The sequence below is a fragment of the Acanthaster planci genome, linkage group LG04 (genome assembly GCF_054643075.1).
Source record: "Acanthaster planci isolate LZ-2023a linkage group LG04, COTS_SCS, whole genome shotgun sequence".
NCBI classification, from domain to species: Eukaryota; Metazoa; Echinodermata; class Asteroidea; order Valvatida; family Acanthasteridae; genus Acanthaster; species Acanthaster planci.
In genome coordinates this window covers 11,463,060-11,482,963 of record NC_141780.1, presented here as the reverse complement: position 1 = coordinate 11,482,963, position 19,904 = coordinate 11,463,060, and the positions used below count along the sequence as shown (strand labels likewise).

The 19,904-nt window shown below is 39.4% G+C and overlaps 2 protein-coding genes across 6 annotated transcripts in view; one reads left to right on the top strand and one right to left on the bottom strand.

Moving 5' to 3' along the window:
* The window catches only part of nudt18 (nudix hydrolase 18), a 28,396-nt gene extending 23,002 nt beyond the window's left edge, over positions 1-5,394 (bottom strand). For 2 of the 4 annotated variants that reach the window (XM_087135263.1, XM_022243673.2), the window contains exon 1: positions 5,126-5,394. The gene's annotated coding sequence lies outside the window, so the exon portion shown is untranslated. Of the gene's footprint in view, positions 1-136; positions 377-5,125 lie in introns of those variants that run through there. The other 2 variants (XM_022243674.2, XM_022243675.2) reach the window with 2 other exon arrangements.
* Positions 5,395-5,516: 122 nt separating this feature from the next.
* The window catches only part of ccdc66 (coiled-coil domain containing 66), a 60,635-nt gene continuing 46,247 nt past the window's right edge, over positions 5,517-19,904 (top strand). For both annotated transcript variants that reach the window (XM_022243672.2, XM_022243670.2), the window contains exons 1-6: positions 5,517-5,825; positions 12,425-12,486; positions 13,452-13,477; positions 15,449-15,815; positions 16,937-17,386; positions 18,447-18,595. In XM_022243672.2, coding sequence (XP_022099364.2) covers positions 5,815-5,825; positions 12,425-12,486; positions 13,452-13,477; positions 15,449-15,815; positions 16,937-17,386; positions 18,447-18,595 — 1,065 coding nt within the window. In that variant the 5' untranslated portion in view covers positions 5,517-5,814. The remainder of the gene's footprint in view (positions 5,826-12,424; positions 12,487-13,451; positions 13,478-15,448; positions 15,816-16,936; positions 17,387-18,446; positions 18,596-19,904) is intronic.

Below are 19,904 nucleotides of genomic sequence, written 5' to 3'. Positions count from 1 at the left end.
CCACTCCACTTAAAAAGCATTCATGTATTAACCTGTACATGTATAATGTTGATGATCACACCTGAAGTCATAGTGCTTTCAGCATACACAATGCTCCAATTCAACATTTTGCCTGAAAACTTCACACTATAATTACCTGTATACGTACTGTAAATCATCAGCACCTGGAACACTCCTCAATTCAGCCAATCACAGATGTACCGGTACATGTACCACATATTAAACACAACTCCTTTTGTACTGTACAGCAGTCCAATGGAATGAATTGGTCATACAGCACATCATTTCCAGATATTTTCCATACGTGTACATACATGTACATGTATGTGACCATGCGTGACCAACAGCACGTGTTTGAAGTACAGCATAAAAAAGATACATGGGAAATGGAACACCAAGCTGCAAGATACTTCCTCCTAATTAAAAGGAAATGCACAAAAGGATACCAAATCCTGTCAGCTGTTCACATCCCGTTGCATAATATTTATTACCCAAGTTTCCTTTGAAAGAGGAAACACGAAACCGCCATAAAAAATAAACAATGAGCTCATTGCAGAGTTTAACTAGGTGTATTTATAATATTTGAAACAATTTAAACGAAGAATTAGTTACATTTATAATGTTTGTTGCAACAACTCCAAATGTTTTTTCCATGTATGCATATACATTCAATGGAGTAAACATAAATCCAAACACTTGATTTGTAATTAAACTCTGACGAGCAACTTGCCCAATTTAGGGGTGAGATCAGCTGGGCCTTAAGTTAACCAGAATCTGAATATATACGTGCATGTACTCTCCTTCAATAATCCATGGGTCAATGATTGAAAGAAACCAGATCAACTAAACATTTTCCACAAAAAATGTTTTTGCTACTGACAGGTAATAATGGTCATTCTCAATGTACAGTATATATGCATCTTGAAAATCACCCCGGAAAAGAAGCACGTTGAAACATGTTGTACTAGTATGTTAGTGTAGATTTGGTTCCGGTTCTTCCAAATTCCAAAATACAGTACAGGTATGTAAACCCACAAATGAGTTGATGTCTAACGGCTTTGGACCTTAATAGAAGTGTAACCTGTCAGTAGGAATCCCATGTATTTTTTTAAACCAAAATTAATTAAAGTTTCTAAAGAGCACAGAAAGCTCTTTCTAATGTTAACTAAAACAAAGTAACTGGAACATTGCTCAGGTCATACTGGTATTTATGTGGTGGAGAAATTGAACTTTTTCATCAGTCAGGTGCTTCTGAAATGTATGTTATTGTTGCAGAAGTCCGGTGGCTAATTCAAATTGATTTGGGCATAACAGAAAATGCATGTATACCAAGAGAATCCCACTACAATATGCCATGTGAGAGCCCCTGGATGTACATCCTTTCATACCGAGGTCTGTGTAGTCAAAAGCCTAGCCCTAGAGTGTTATTGGTCATCAGGAGGGATCACAGAGTTACTATAAATCCCAAATTTGGGACTGGTAGTTTCCAGTTAGGGGTATTCTTTCACAAAAAGCACCAAACTGTGGACCTTTTAAAGATAGAGGCAGGCGGCTACCTTCAGAGCTGAGTGCATAGTTTTACTACTGGGGTTAGCAGATGATTGTATCCTGTATCGGGGAACTAAATGCAAGAAATGATGTTTAAGATCTACAAATGACAAAAAACATACTCAGCAAATGGAAGTCATGTTGGCAGATGAAATTTAACATTGTAAACTGCTATACTATGCATATTACCCACAAGAAAAAAAGCCTATGTTATCAATGGAAACCACTCAAAAAGACAAACAGCCATGTAGCCACTTACATGTACCCGGGAGTAGAAATGAATCATGAATTGAGTTGGGCTGATCATATAAGCACATCACTTCAAAAGCAAACAACATGCCTGGGTTACTCTGTAGAAATCTCTAGAGCTGCTCTCCAAAGGTGAAGGAGATTGCTGACAAAACCTTAGTTAGACCCAAGCTGGAATATTGTGCTACCGTAGTGTCTGGGACCCGTATCATCAAGATCACAAAAATGGACTGCAGGGCGGCAAGATTTGTATACAAAGATTTTAGACCAAGAAGCAGCATTTCCTGAACGATTCAATATCTAAAATCTCTGGGGGAACGTAGAGCCATCAGTAGGCTCACTTTACTGTATAAATCCATCCATCCCAAAGTTACAGTGGATACTGATCATTATCGGGTTAGATCTTAAAGAGAGGGGATTGTAACACAGACATCTTCTGTTTCCTTTTCCCATCAATCTGCATAAAAGACAGTTACAAATTCTCCTTCCTACCCAAGACTCTTGTGGAATGGAACCATTTGCCGGCTGATATAAGGGAAGCTACAAAGATTTTGGGTCAGCGCGTACATGTACCTGCATTAAAGCGTAGCCTGGTCAACTCATACCCCAGTCAACTTGTACCCTCTGAGAAAATGTGTACTTGTGACCCAAACAAATTATAATTTTTCTCCCTTTTATACCCCAAATAGATTACGTTAATTTTCTTCCCCATTTTCCTGTTTTTCTCACTGTTTGGATGATGTTAGATGCTACCGGCGTTTATTCATCTAAAATATCATTAAAATGGTGAAACTCGCAAGCATGGTCCCACAAACGAAAAGCTGGACAATTAATTTATTTTTCTAATAGTTTAATACGGCCGTTTCACAATAGTGCGCCTCCAAGAGTTTGCGACGCCTTAATCAATCACAATGGGCGAAATTTGTCGACCCAATGCGCGTTTGGAAATGGTCAACAAATTTCGCGTGTTTGCCAGCGTGTTGCAAACTCTTGGTGGCGCACTATTGTGAATCGCCCGTATTTTAACTTAACCCAACCCATTGTTTGGGTACATGTGGTTCCAGTCTACACTATTTTAATTTTTTCTTATTATTTCTACCCTCCTGAGGCTCCACCAGTCTCCACGTAAAATAAATCACACAATGACAAACCCTCAAAGAAACATGTTTTTCGAAAGCACCCATATTTCATTCCCAAAATCAATCTACAGGTTGTATAAGGGAAAATCTCTGAATGGGGTAAAGCCATCACTTCTTATCCGTCCTATGTGTCTTCAGCCAATCAGGTCTCACATGTCTTCTTCAAATGACTTGGCACTGAAGCTGTTAGTATCAAGTATCAAGCAACTGACTGACTAGCCTGTATAAGTGCTGCCACTATGATTTGGATGCTGCAGGCCGAAGTGCATGCATCATGCGAGATGGTTCTGCTTCATGAACCCACTGAAGCATTCATTCTTGATCATAGTTTGACTTCTTTACACACTAGGCAACGTATTCCAAACTCTAAAAAGAGGTGGTAGCAAGTTCATTTGCAAGTCCAAGCTATGTGCTCACCCCTCAGGCTCCCCCAAAGAAGCTAACCTCAAACACACGTTTGATCAGAGTGTATTCACTGATTTTATTGAACATCTGGAACATCTGTGTTCAGGGGTGCTGTAGCTAGACACCATTTATGTTCTACTTCCTAAACACGGTGGGAATTTTTCTACGAAAAAGCCAAACTTTATACATACATGTACGTCAATAAATGCGAGCATCAAAACCCATATTATGCTCCACATATTCTCTGCTGACTGGGTCTGAGGAGTACGAATTGACTTGGGTATGAGCCAACCTGGGTACAAGTTCACTCGGGTACAAGTTGCCAACTCGACTGTTTACCAACTCAACTTCTGACACTCAACCACTGAGACAACTCAACCGTTGAGACAACTGGAGACAAGTCGGCCATTGAGACAAGTCGTCTTTTGAGACAAGTTGCCCGTTGGGACACTGTCCGCTCAGCCCAGTCGTGTGCTGAGGCCACGGTGTGAAATACTATGCCTTAATAATCGAATGGAATTTCACGTAGTAGAAAGACATTGCCTAAATTCTGAGGTATTATAAAAATGGTATGTAGTAAGTCAATCTTTGTGCAATCAATCGATCTTGCACCCACACTGACCCAGCCATGTATATGTATTACATTTTCCTCATTCCGGATCACTTGATATAAAAAACCACGTCCTTTGTGTTGTTCTTCAGTTCTACATTCTCAGACAGGTTCTGGTTAAAAGGTGAAATGTAAGCTTCTTGTTGAACAAAATTTGTTCTCGGAAATTTCTACAAAAGAAATTTTGGCCATATTTCTGATTTGTCAGAAATGAGAATGACTCAACAACTTTACCTACACAGGCGCATTCCTCAGAGTTTGGACTTTCATATGAGCACCCTGAAGCTTTCCAAAATCGTAAATTTTCCAATGTAAAGCACATTGAAAAGCCCTGCCTATAGTATTACATGCTGGCCACGGGCGGCGCCTTTTTGAAAAACGAAAGCAGCGCTTCGTTCGTCAGAAGTCAGGGCACCCAAAAGGTGCCGTAGATGCATAATTCATGTTGTCGCAGTATTGCTTGGTAATAAGTTGCACGCACACTTTGCTAGTGTACAGTCCACCCACAGCACGTGTGTGGAGCATGATACAGTAACATGCATATTAATATTATCCAAATTCAATTTCACTGGTTCCTTGTTCGTTTGTCATGCAAGGTATAACGGGGAACCAGTTTTGTATGGTACAACGTACATGTATACCAGAGCGTCTGTCGGGTGCCTTGAAATCCGACGCAAGAAGTGTTGCTTTCGTTTTTCAAAATGGCGCTGCCCATGGTCAGCATGTAATACTACAGGCCGGGTTTTTCAAGGTGTTGATGATTTTGGAAAGCTTTAGGGTGCTCATATGAAAGTCCAAACTCTGAGGAATGCACCAGTGTAAGTAAAGTTGTTGAGTAATTCTCATTTTAGAAGATATTCAAAGTTAGTGACAATCCTGCAGTTAGGATTTCAGGCATTTAAGACATGCCTTGGAGTAGGGCTGTGGTGGCGACAGATAAGAGACAGATTAAGAGAGCCACTACAGCCCTATTTGTGGGGCTAGAGTTGACCCATTTCAGCTAAAAATACCTTCAGGACAAAACAGTGATAGGCCCCCCACTTCCCCCACTATCATTAATAAGATAAATCATTTAAATGTTTGAGCATGGAGGTAGGAAGAGTCTAGGCACCACGCACCTACATCAATAGTACATGTACATGTAGTCCTGCAACTAAAAATATCCCGTATTTACCCCGTAGGCCTAGGCCCTACTGCACTTGCAGTACCAGTAGCCTACTCCGCACTCGGAATAAGAAGTATCGGAACGGTGTCCTGCGTCGCCTAGCCTCGAAGCCGAAATCCACAGGAAAGTGATCGAGTGCGTATGCGCTCTCAGCTAGATACATGCAAATGGTGCACATTTGTTGGCGGTAGGCCCACTGACTTTGTGCCCAAAAATTTTGGGCCAAAAATTTGTTTAATCGTGGCCAAAATATGCTTCCGTACACAGGTGCAATGTCCTGACGTCTGCTAGATCTATTTCATTGATGTATACATGTCTGAAAAAAGTGAGCATGCTTCACTTGCGACGTCGGATTGTGTACGTGTTTCTAGACGTTATCCCGTTATTTTGGATAAGAGCTTTGGAAGTTCGCCATGTTGAATGACATTTTTGATCGCTTGACAACGATAGGCCTGTCACGGATGCCTAGCCTGTTGACAACCGATTTGAGCAGTGAGTTCTACTACTAAGTAGTAGTACTACTGAGTACGACTAGTACTCACTACTGGGTTGCTCTCGGTTTGATTGTACTGTACTCGTCGTAGACCTCCTCTACCGTGGTTTGATCCAGTACTCGATACTCCGATACCTAGGCGTATGATGAAGGCCTACTACAGCTACAGGAGTCGTACTCTGCAAGAAGTAGGCCTACAGTCAACATGAATAGAGGGTGAGTGAGTGTTTGCATGGTTGTATTTATAATTTAGGCCTAATTGTCAGGGTGGACGGTGATTTTGTTTGTTTTGGTCCAAATATGACAAATTTGGTAGGTCCATCAGGGTGGCAGGCCATTCACCACAAACACATGATCATGTCGCATAAGTTTGACTTTTTACTTTTAGTGTATGGCATGCTTAAATCTGCCAGTGGGCATGATACTTAGGCCCCCTACTTGGAAATGTACTGTTTTTATGTAGGCCTACTAAGTCTAGGCAAGTCATCATAAACAAATTTCAAAAATATGTACACTACTGGCAATATTCTTGTTTTTCAACCCAGCGTTGGTCTTAAATGTATGTTTTCATCAGTACACACTGTCACCGATAGCCTAGTCATGATAGTATTTGTCGCAAAACACAGAAATGGCGTTTCCAAGACTTTGCTGTGCAAAATTGTACTGGTTTTGATGTTAATGTGTGGAAATGTTACCGGGACCCTCACTGGAACAGCTTACTCAGTGCTTTCGGTACCTGCCATTTGACCAGTGACTAATCCATTTCAGTGACAACTCCATGTTCCTTGCATATGGTGCATGGGGTCTCAGGTTGTGCGCATATAACCACAGGCTGCTGGTACGCGTCACCCGTGATATCAGCAATAGACTGATTTGGGGACAGTGAGTTCCTTCTTCCAACCATGGAGGTAGGCTCTAACCCATCATGATCTGACATAAGCATCGAGGTGTGCAGGACTCTGATGCATCATTCAGGCAAACAAATTCAGGCAATGGCTAGGCTATTTTTTAACTGCTCAACAATTTTGCCTGGTGTCATACATGTATAAGTATAGACATGTCAAATGCCAGGCAAAATTCGCAAATGTTGAAGTCACAGCCACATGCAAAACTGTCTTTGAGCTTCCAGCCGTCAAGTGGTTTGGGTAGACGAAACCTGGCAAGGGTGACAGGAAACTCGACTTCTTCTAAGACAAAGACAAAGCAACTCTGAATTTCTCTTCACAATGACGTTAAAGATTTCTTAGAAAGAGATGACAACTTTGGGGAGTGACTTGTCATTTAGTGGCAAACAACTCTGGCTTGAAGTCTTCAAGGGCACTGAAGCCCTTTGAATTCACTCTTCAGTTCGGAGGAGGCCGATGGAAGTTTGTGTTGCTGGCCGAGGTTGATGATTTTGGATACCCGTTCGGCTATGGGTTTGCCGAGCCAGATTCGCCGTGAATGAACCTTAAAAGCCAGATTTTTTCTGGCTTTTTTGGTCGGGAATTGGACATGCCTCTACCATCTGCCGGGAGTGATGCACCAATGCCGTACTGCAAGTAGTTCCTGTGGACCTGACGTCACCCACTGGGAGCTGCTGACTTCACCCTTGTGTGCGATGCCCCAGTTCTTCTTTGTCCTGGTACTGTTTTAAGCTCGTGATGGTTATTTATATTGTATAATTTCTTTTTTGATGTAACTTGTAAATTTTGTAATATTTTCATTTTGTTGGTTTATTCAAATTAGAGTATTTTCTTGCATTAACATAAAGTGGTTGTGACTTGCTCTACTCTTGTCAATGTTGTACATTTCTGGGTTTGTTCTTTAATTGTATCATATCTACATTGTCCCAATCATGGTGGACTTTGTGACATGGGCAATCTACACCTTAAGTACATCACAGAAAATCCAGAGAATGGCACATGTCACTGTCAGCTTTTCACAGGATTAGAAGAAATCTATGTCCTCACATCAAGTTGGTTCAGTTTGTGTGCTTGTACTTGTCGTTGAAACTCAAGCCCCTCAAAAACTTTGGAAACATTAACAGACAACCCAGATCAGTTTATCAAGGACAGTAGTGAGTAAGAAGTACATTTGCTACTTCAGTCAATCAAGCCAGATCACATCAGCTTTGAGGAGTGGGCTCACATTACAGTAGACAATAGAAAAAGCCAAAGCTCATTCAAGTTTCTCTTGGCAGAGATGATTTCTGTGCAAGATTTACAAAGGACATCCAAGAATTTTGGTTGCATGTTCTCCAAGTGCAGAATCTGTGTCGTGCCTTGTCAAAATGCAAAGAACATTTTCCCCCTGACCACTGCATTGTGCACATGGGTTTTTCAGAAAACTGTAAGTGCATTCCGCTTGGAGAAGTACAAAGTGGGCACAAGACTCGATCACCATTCATGCCATCGTAGTTTATTACAGGGATAAAGACGGTAGGCTAGTCCACAAAAGCCTAGCTGCTGTCTCGGATGAGAGGGCCCAAAATACACCCACAATACTTGCAATAATTACAAATTTGATGCCAAAGTTGAAGGAAACTGTGCCAAATCTATTGAGATTCCATTACTGGACAGACAGTCCGACATCACAAAACGGAAACAAGACAACGTTTTCAGTGGTATGTAACCACAATAATTTGTTTGCCGGTGTAGAAGCACAGTGGGATTACTTTAAAGCAGGGCATGGGAAAGGAGCTTGTGGTGGCATCGGTGGTACCGTCTAGCAGATGAAGCCGTCAAGAGAAAGGCTTCAGTGAAACAGGATGCTCATGACTTTTTCGCTTGGGCTTGCCAGGACTGCCATGGAAAGGAAGGCAACAAAGTAGAGTACTTCTTCATCACAAAAGATGAGTGCGTTGCCAGTGGACGGGCAATCGCCGATAAACGGTCCAAGGTGAAGACGTTTCAGGGCACCCTTTCTACACACTCTGTAGTTGGAATTGATGGTCATTTACTGATGAGGAATGACTCTTGCTACTGCAGCAAGCGCTACATTATTAACAACAATCACTATAGAGATGCAATGTGTAGTGGTTGGAAAGTCTGGACCTTCCAGAACAGATGCCTCAAAATACTGCAGACACACCCAACCAATCCCAAACCGAACCACAACAATTAGTTTGGACTGCGGAGCAAATCCTCTACAATACAGATGATTAGGTAGCAGCAGTGTACAATGAGAAGTGGTACATTGGGAAGGTACATGTATTGGACTCTGATGATGAAGATGTTTTCATCAACTTGTTGAAGCGCAGTTACAAGTTTTCCGAATTCTTCAAGTGACCTGTATCATCAGATGACCTGTGGATCCCTAGAGACAAGATTGTATACTGCATAAGTGAACCCAAACATACAGTAACATCAAAACGTTTGTTGTGATAAATGACAAGGACAAGTCGGAGATTGAAGCAAACTGGCCACTCTACATGCCATAATACATGTACAGAGAAAAACTGAAGAAAAACGCTGACAAACTGAATTGAAACATGTTACCAGTTTCATACATAGATAAAATATGCATGTTTATTATGAGATTTTTCTCATGTTTTCCTTTTATAACTTGTTCTACTTGTAGGTTTACAAGATCTATAAAAATATAATTATGTTAATAGTGTAAGTTTTTCATTAATTGGCAAACGAATCCTGAGTGCTCATGATTCTAGAAACAAAGGGTTTTGTAAAGATTGTCTTTGATAGTTAACTTGCAGTTACTGTCTTTTTGAATGCTAGTCCTTGTCATATCAACAATGGTTTATCAAACAAGTATTACCAAAAGGATATCCTCCAGTCATACATGTAAGTCAAATGTAATTAAATGGAAACATACATGTACACGTACATGTACGTTGCCAAAGTTGAAACTTACGTTTCCATAGTTTGACCCAATTTTTTAACAAACTCCTGTCACGGAAAGTTGATTTTACTGGTTTAAACGAAATTTTTACAACTGCAGGCAATCCAAAATGTCGGAACAGTTTTGAGAAAATGAATATTTACAATTGTGTGTAAAACTGACGATGTTTCTCTTTGGATAAGCACTATTATGGTTTATTTTACTTTTGCTATCCATTAGAGTTTTCCAACATGGAAGTCATAACTTTGTTGGTAATACTCTTGACTCCCGTTACTGGTCTTATACACATTCAGAGAAAAGATTGCTTCGTGCAAAGAACTGTGATGCAAGGTCGTGAGAAAAGCTTGGGAAGAGTTCCATATATGGATACCATTAACTGTTCCCTAGAGTGACCTACTGGTATCAGCCATCAGAAAGCAAAAACATATATCTTCAGTAAAGTTCAATTTAGGGGGGGAATACCAAGTTGTTTACTGACAAAACACTTAGAATTTTTCAGACCAGTCTCATGTTTTTGTTTTTGCACAGGTTGTCAAGTGGCATCCGTATATGGAACTCTTTCCAAAAGCATTCCAATGGCACCAAGATGACTCTCCTCTGACAAACATAAGAAAGTTATAGCAAAAAAGAGACATGAGCTACATGTAGGGCTATTATTTTGTCTTGTACAGGCAATAGGAATACACAGAGTGGATTGTGACTGAATAAAAAATTTCTTTTGTGTATTAAAAAGCATGAAAGGAAATCATCCAAAAATTAATTTGGAAAGAAAAGATGAAATAATAGAAAGAAAAAAGACTTCAAAATCTTTACAAAAATAAATGTTTTTATAATTCCCCTTAAAATCCATGTTCATTCAAAATTAGAAAAACAAGTCAGCCCAGAAGAGCTGTACATAATCCACCTGTGTGTTGCGTACATTTACATAGGTATATGCCTGAAAGCATCTGGATCCCAGTAGTCAGGTCCCCGGCCCAGTGCATGTGGCATAACCATGTAAAGCCTCACTTTTAACCCACAGCCATGTTACCATGCAAAGAGCAAATAGGGCTTTAAGGGATGTACAAATGATGACAATGACATCATCACATGATGTTAAGTTTTGTCGACAACATCTGTCATCTTTTATCTATAAAGCTTCTTTTCTAGTTATCTGCAGATTTCAACCAACGGGACAAGTACATGTACTTCAGAAGATATAGGGCTTTAAAGGATGCACCTCTATTGTCGCATGACTTGTCACCTGATGTGAATTTTCATCTATAACACTAACTTTGCTGCATATACATGTAGGTATCTGCAGATTTTCAACAAAATGGGAGATGTACTGTACGTCAGAAAATATAGGGCTTTGATATTTGCACCTTAAATGCCCTGTCACATGACGATGATGTCATTGTGACAATTTCATTTAAGTTTTGTCTTTACCACTTCCCTTTCCAGCTATCTGCAAACTCTCAACCCAATGGGACATTTCCTTCAGGAGATATAGGGCTTTAAAGGATGCACTTTTAATGTCACATGACTTGTAATGTGATGACGTCATCATCACAATGTCAGTTTTTGTCTATAACACTTCTCTTTCTAGCTATCACAAAGTTTCAACCCAATGGGACATGTACGTGTACTTCAGTAGATATATGCACCTTTAATGTCACATGACTTGTCATCCAATGACGTCATTATCACTTGAGATCAATTTTCATCTATAAAACTTCCGTTTCTACGAGTAGTTATCTGTAAATTTCAACCTAATGGGACAAGTACTTCAGGAGATATACATGTGGGGCTTTTTTGTCACGTGACTTGTCACCTGATGTGAATTTGCATAAACAACACTACCCTTGCTAGGTATCTGCAAAGCTTCAACAAAATGAGACGTACTTCAGAAGATATACGGCTTTGACATTTGCACCTTAAATGCCATGTCACATGAGATAATGTCATTATGACGATTTTGTTGTTGGCGGACCCTCTCTAGCTAGTGGACTAAGACTACATGTATGCACCTTATATGTAGTCAGTCAGATGGAGAAAATCGCCTGAGTCTTTGTGTTGAAAAATGGGAACAAAACACGGGGAAAATTTATATTCAAAATTCTATAATACATCAAGTGATGACGTCATTCAGCAAACATCTTCAGATAGTAGTCTATATACTTTATTTGCAAGGTTTGAAGGCAATCAATCATATATCAAGAATCATCATCAATAATACATCAAGTGATGATGTCATTCGGCATACATCTTCAGATAGTAGTCTATATACTTTATTTGCAAGGTTTGAAGGCAATCAATCATATATCAAGAATCATCATCAATAATACATCAAGTGATGACGTCATTCGGCATACATCTTCAGATAGTAGTCTATATACTTTATTTGCAAGGTTTGAAGGCAATCAATCATATATCAAGAATCATCATCAATAATACATCAAGTGATGACGTCATTCAGCAAACATCTTCAGATAGTAGTCTATATACTTTATTTGCAAGGTTTGAAGGCAATCAATCATATCAAGAATCATCATCAATAATACATCAAGTGATGACTTCATTCGGCATACATCTTCAGATAGTAGTCTATATACTTTATTTGCAAGGTTTGAAAGCAATTGGCCCAAAGTAAGGGCCAGAGTTATGTGTAGAATGACCCCCGTGTTATGTCAATGGGAAAAAATATGAGATATTCCATGTCTGTCTGCAGCAGAGCACGGGACTTTTCCGAATTAATATTCATGAATCCTACATAATTACATGTATTTACATGGTGCAGTTGTAGCCTGTCCCATGTCTAGCAATTGGACTTTGCTGAGGAAATTTTATGTTGAAACTCTCACTTTTGGGGGTAAACAGTATGCATATCTGTGTAATTGGTGTAGTACATGCGTACATTTCATATGATTCCAGTACATAAAATTACTTGAAAATCTTAAGTTCCATTAATCATAGCACAAGTTTTATCTCCACAGTGAAGGAGCTAAATTTGCGGCAAAAGCGAAGTCTGGTCAAATTGGGATCTACCTTTTTAAAGGTACGTCTTTTAATTGATGTCATTTATGTAAGGTGTTGTTACTGCCTACAGTCACTATTTATAGACATACAGTTGAACTTCTTTATTATGGTTTACTTCACTTTCCCATCACAGCCCAGAGGCTGAATTGAGGGCATGTTAACACATTCATTGTGTAGATTATGATTACAGTTTCAAATATTAAAAAAAGATATAAAAGGATATAAAACCATACTAAAATGTTACTAGATTATATTCTTAGATATTTTGTTTACAAAAATAGGAAGAAAATTACACAAATGAATCTCAAAATTACAGTATAAATGTGTATAATTAAAACTAAAAGTGCATGAGCACTACACCGAGTCTTAAAAGATTAGAAGTACTTCTTGTTCAGTAGGTTAGTTAAAAAAGGAATTGCACTGTTCTTGTACTAGTATCTTGTCATTCAGCACCTGGGAATATACAGGGTGTTTGCATTATGCATAGTATTGGACCTCGCCGGAGGAAGCCAGTCATGATCAGGGCCCAGAAGATTTGTTGTTAAAATTTCAAACAAAGCTGGTCCAGCCTTTCCTTAAGCACTGTTAATACAACATTCTGTTTAAAGCAAGGAAATTTGAAGTTCCTGATACTTTGCTCTTTATTGTTTTCATTTCTGATAATATAAGGTCCCTGTTACTAGTACAAGATGGTAATCTACAAAGTCTGAGTGACCTCTTTAAAGAGGTTCAACTGTATACAGTAAAATGACCAGAACCATAATAATCAAGTCCCTGTTAGATTTTAGATGAAAAGTGAAATCTGAAATTTATCAGCTGTCCTTAAATGAATACATGCATATATTTTATTATGTTATTTTAATACATTTGGTAAGTAATATTTTTTATTGCAAATCTTTGCATGTGTTTTATGCAGTTTCTTTGAATTAATGTAACTTCATAGCATTTCACATTTCCTATGTGTCTTGTTTTGATATCTTACAGATACAAAGCCCAACAGAAATAAAAAGGTTAGTATGAGACTGAAGTAAGTATTGTCAACAAACACTTTGCCTTTATCTGTGTAATTTACAGGAACTTTGGCTGTCGAAATGCTTAAGAACGAAACCTTTCTTATTCTTAATTTTACTCAGGCAATATCACTGATTCATATTCCATTTACAGGTGTAATTTTATTTTGGTTTTCACAAAATGTAAAAATTGTGTGCAGTTAACAAATCAAGTCACATGAATGCTTCACATTTCTGTGGAATATTGTATGCTGAGTAGTCACCAGAATGTTTTCATTTCGACAGAGTATTTTCTTGTGATTGTAGTGAACTTGATAAGGAGTTAGAGTTCAAGGTTGCTGGCTGTTGAAAATTTATTTGTTGCTCATCAGAATAAAGACAACATTGTAATGAGACAAATCAGACTTACCAGTGTACAAGCATACAGTTGTACAATTAGTGCCTCCATTGCATTGATCAAAAATACATGTACCGGTAACTTGTACATCTACATAGAAAATGCAGTGCTTTTACACTGAAAGCTCTTTAATACAAAATCCCAAAAGAAAGAGTACCACCTTACTAGTCAATGTCGTGATCTCAGAGTATGTTCACGAGCACATTACAATAATGGAAATCCTATACATTTAAATGACAGAAAAATCTCCATAAAATTGCATTAAAACCCAAAGTAAAAGTCTAAACTACATGTGCGTTACAACAATTTCAATGAAAAAAGTACAGACATTACATCAATGATCACAATTGAAACGACACAAAAGACATCTACAGATACTGACCAAAATGAATCTTACAATAGAATCCCCTCTTAAACAGACAAGTCTTTGGCACAGATTTGAAAATACTGTACTAATACTAGTAGCCCAACAGATGTGAGGTGGGAGTGCATTTCAGACATGTGGTGCACTACATTCAAATGCTTGATCTACTAGAGTAACCTTACCCCAACCCGCAGGGTAGTTAAGGAGAACACCACCACTGGAACTGCAGAGACAGCAACAAGATTTGGGCTTTACACAACAAGCTGATACTTTAAATATTATGTGAATAATTAAATGCACTACCACAAACTGTAGTAATGTGGGTTATCATCAACATGTTAGCATAGAACCATGCACCTAAATTTCAGGCAACCAAAGATAAGGGAACAACAGATTCCCTGCCTTGACTACCTTGTAGGGTTACGTTGGATAATTGTTGAAGAATGCCTATCATCACAAATTCAGTCTTATTGTCGTTCAAAAGTAATCTACTGTCGAGCATCCACTGCCGTACATCATGTATATAAGCTTCCATGGCAGACAGGGCAGATTCCTGGCTACCTGCCTGACCACACTGATGGGGCAGACCTCTTATGCATGTTCAAATGACCTCCTCTGTACTTCATTGTGGGCATGTGCTGTTCGAATTCCGAACTGGCACATTGTGTTCAACCAAACATGTTTGGATGTGTTAATTTTATCTCAGTCTGAAAGTGGAACACCTGAAGCTTTTGATTAAAATATAGTAAATACACGTTACATGATTAAAACACGAACTGAGAATAATTTGAATACAGTAAATACACGTTACATGATGAGAACACGGACTCAGAATAATTTGAAAACATCTATTGTATTTTATATGTGATACTCTATTTTCAAAAGTCTTACTTGAATTTTTTGCCAATTTAAAATTAGTTGTAATCATCCTCCGTGCTGCAGGAAGAAAATATGCATGTACAGTGCGTGTGTTTCTGCAGCAGAAAGTACATTCATTTGGATGAAACTGTTTAGGATAAATGTGGGAGAAAAATCTGTAGAAGGCAAAACTACAACATCTGATATACCATGGATAAACTCAATCTACAAGTGATTGATCCATCTGACCTCTTTCCAAGTGGTATATTGTAATTGATAAAACAACACGTTTGTGAATTACATGTACTTCTAAATGCAAATACAATTTCGTGGCAATGTTTTTCTTCCACAGTTTGGATATAAACAAAAGTCTCAGGCATTTCCAATTCGGAAAGTCACCACTGGTCGAGATTCAGAGGTTGAAAACAAACCAGTTCCTACCAAGAAACCAACAGCTGAAAAATCATCTTTGCAGAAGAACCATTCCACAAATGCCAAGGACTTGAAATCAGGCAGGGAAACCATCACCAGTGATACCTATAACAGAAAGCAAAGTAGTAAAGATTTTGTAAAAAAAAATGTGCAAAAATTCAGTGAGAAAACAAAAGAAGAGTCAAAGGACACTAACACTGTAGCACTGACGCAAGACCAGCTGAATGCAATACTGAAGTCCATCGGCCAAATAACTGGCAGTGAGAAAGTTGCAAGTATTGAAATAGGTAAGTGTCAAATGAACATTTTGAAACTGGGAAGTATCCAATTCACTATTGAGTGAATATGAGGCCAAGTAAAAAATTAAGCATGTGTAGCCTCACTGTTTTTATAGGGAAGGAAGAGTGGCAGAGTTACTTCCCTTCATTCAAGATGGCCAAAATTTTCTTTTTTCGATTTCCAACAGTTGGTGTTTCCACTGTTGAAAGACACAATCATGAAAGAGACATGTAAGAGAGGAGAATAAGAGAAAAAGTTTGTACAGAAAGTTTTTAGTTTCATTTCTTAATGAATTCGAAAACAACTGCAATGCTTCTGTGATGCTTGTATTTTGAATATTTATTTTAAAAAATTGGGACATTGCCATTTCAGAAGAGATACTTTTGGAGACTGAAGATTCAATTGTATGTAGAGAGTTACTTACAGAGTCTGAAGTTAAAAGTTTTGACTTAATGGTGTTTATTTTCTGATGAATCAGTTGGTATTTGTACTTTTTAATATAGTGCATTTTTACCTTGGTTAAGAATTTAGAACCCAAGCGGTCACCAAAAAGGAAGAACCAACCATGACAACAAATAATGTTCATGTAGATTTTATTTTCCAATTCTTAAACTTTCTTGAGTGAGAAATTTGCAGTTTGGCCAGAACAATACATGGTCAAGCAAAGTGAGCAGTTAAGTGGTTATGAAATCAAGTTACCACAGTCTTGGTACAAGACAAGCTTGGTGTGGTGTTGTATTAGATAGTGATGCATTACTGTCTTCAGTTTTTAACCGATAGAAAGCGCTTTACAGTGGGCCGACCCAGACCTAGCGCACAAAGGTTCTTTGCACAGGGTGGTTAGTCTACAAGTCAGGTTTGTCAACATGTATGGAACACCCTCTAGTGGTGTGTGTGGGTGAATAATGTGATGGTGGCAGGCATGCTGGGTAGTCCTGCTGAGTTAAAACATGGCTCGAACATTTTGCACCATGACAAGGTTACCGAGAAGTCATTGATGAAAGTCTCATCCAAATAACCGTTGGCTTTAAAAGCACTGTTCCTGTGGTATTGAACCTGGAGGGTTAATCGTGATTCATGAACTTGTAAGTTCATGTGTTTCAAAATATTGTTATTGTTTGATATTCAGAAAATGGAAATGTAAAGGTGAATGCCCCTAATCAGGAACCACCACAAGACAAACCAGGCGATTCTACCAAGGATTCCAAACCTGACAAAGAGTTTGACAGTGAGCATTCCAAGAAAGAATGTGAAGACAACATCTCTCCAGTGTCAACTGAAAACATCCTTTCCTTGCTGGGCAAATTGGGGACAAGAACCCCAAGCCCTGTGCTTAGCTTGAAACCCCCAACCCCAAGCAAAGCACCAGCAAGTGTTGTCATTACTACAGCATCACACTCACCAAAGAAAGATTCAGGACCTAAGACAGAAAAACAAAGAAAAGATGAGGTCACCAAAGATGAAAAGACAGGAGGTACAAATCAGATTGGATCTAAGGAGAAGGAAGTCGCAGGTCAGTTGGAATTTTCTCATCTCAGCTTAGCTGAAAGGAAGAGACGTAGATGGCAACAGGAGAGAGGTTAGTTTTAAAACAAGTAGAGTTTAATTTGACCAAGAATGAAGTGTTAAACGCAAATGTCTTAACCCACAACCTTACTTTCAGATTACAAACAAGATTAAGTTAATGAAAAGGTTTGCGGAAGCACAAGCAAGGATTTCTCTTTTCTGAGTGTGTGCGGTTCTGAAAACAACTGGAAGGTACTCAGTGTTTCAGACAGCATGCTCTGACTGTCCTCAGGAGACACACATACAAAAGAGATATCCTTGCATGGTGCTGCCGCAAACCTAAACTTGTCACCTTCACCATCATGAGCTTCAAAGTGCAACTTGATTTGTCTTAAACATTTTGCCACTGTCACTTTTACCCTTGACCTTTCAAACCTTCAAAGTGCAACAGACTTGTGGGCTTACCAAAAACAAGGCATTGGCTCATATTTGAGTTCAATAGGTGGAAAGGCTTGCAGTAGCACCATGCGAAGGAATATACCTCTTATGAGTATGTGTGGTGTTGAAAAGAACCGGGAGTATAGTCAACGTTTTGGACTACGTGCTCCGTCCGTCATCAGAACGCTGGAGAGATGCTGAAGATGGAGCTGTTTATGTGTTATGTATTGGACTAATGTCACACATGTTTTACAGAAGATCACTTAAACGCACAGTGCATCTTGTGCTGCCACATAAAATATATCCTATTGCTGGTAAGTCATTGATAGTCACACTCAAAAAACAAGTGTTCGTGCTATATTTTGAAAGGAAAATAATGGCAATAGTCTTTCAACCTTACAGTTTAGTTTTGGAAAATGGGGCTGTTCATTATGTGCAGCCTGTTTTAGTCAGATCCCCTGCACACTTATTTTACCGGTATTTTCCTGTACTTTACACCTACTTTACACACTTTTGAAATTTTCTGGCTCTGGACTGAACCCTCTGGCATCTCTGAGTACAGATTTGATGAAAACAACCTACCGGTACCAGTACCATGGAAAGGATGTCCCCAAGCATGAGGTCAATTCAGTATGGCTTGTCAAGTGCTTTAGCCAAGTAGAATAGATGTACTTACTGTCTTCTCTCATGTCTAGATGAGTTAGCTGCTCTAGAACAACAGCTGACATTACAAGGCAAGCATGCGAGGGAGGTCATTGCCAATAAAACGGCTATGGCACACCATGAGACCAATATGCCAGAGTATCACGACAGAAACCAAGCACCATCGAGGAATACACCACAGGTACTGTCATCTCAATTGCTTTCAAATAACCATTCTGCAGGGTCAAAAATGTGTCAACTGTTTTTCATTGGATTGTTAAACCATTAACGCCTGTACATATACATTTTATTGCCATCTGCTCACTGGAGAATGTTGTGAAAAACACATTGGTATACAACATTCCTCAGACATCAAAAAAATACTGCTCTTCCTGTTCACTTTACTGTGCAGCAAGTTTATTTATTTGAAAGAGTATAAAAAACTTGTTTCCAGTAATTGACTTGTTTCTTCATTTGGCCCCTATACGTACGACTTTTGACCTTTTAAAATGATCTTCATCTTGCCGTGGCCATGATGTAGACAGTGTACACACACTATTGTGCGTATGTATGTACGTTAACCGTACATGTCAGAAGTGCGAAACTTTTGAAGAAGCTTCGTGCTTTGACCTTTGAAAGGTCATTACCTCATTTTTTTCTGTAGCAACAGTCTTTCTTAATTGTATCTGAAAGGTAGCAGTATCACCTGGTGATATTACATATGATCAATCTGGCAACCTGAGACATATAAGGGCTTAATGCATTTAGCGGTCCTTAACTCTCCCCCACACCAACTGCAGTCGGTCAGCAGTAAGATCAAGGATTTAAGGTCATAATCTGATGATCATGATTACTGGCAATGGTCTGCTTTGTCCTGCTCCTTTCTGGGCAGAACCGGCATTAGCCAACACCAACTCTAACTGCGTACAGGGGACTGAGCTGCGGTGTGTGGGGTCAGAACGCTCAGCTGTCCCAGTGCCACTACTGGGATGACAAGGTCTCTTGAGACTCCCCGCATTCCAACAGTGCCTACCGAAGAATACCCCACTCAACCGGCATATGGCTAATAAAGGCTCACAGAGGGTTTGCCACATGCCAGCCACACCGACCACCTCATGGTATGAGCCACTGCCCTTAGACCCTTTTTCAACGGAGGCACCTGGGCGTGACTCGAACACTACAACTTCCCAGGCCACTCCTCCACTGACACCCCGGACAGCCCCGAAGGATACAATGCTCGGCCATGCAGGCAGACCGCAACACGCACAACAGATTCTGCCCGCGTGTTATACACCAGCTGTCCGTTGACTGAGAATTTTTCAGCTAGGGTATTTAGACATGAAATAGAGAATAGCGCTAGTGGGCCAACTCCCCATACTTTCTGGGGCTGTCGCAGTGAATGCCTCATTAGTCTATGGATCTTTTCCAAGTCCCTACTATCGTCCACTGAGACGCAGGGCCATCGACAGAGCTGACGTCAACTCGATCCCTCCTGCTCCCCCGCCATGCCC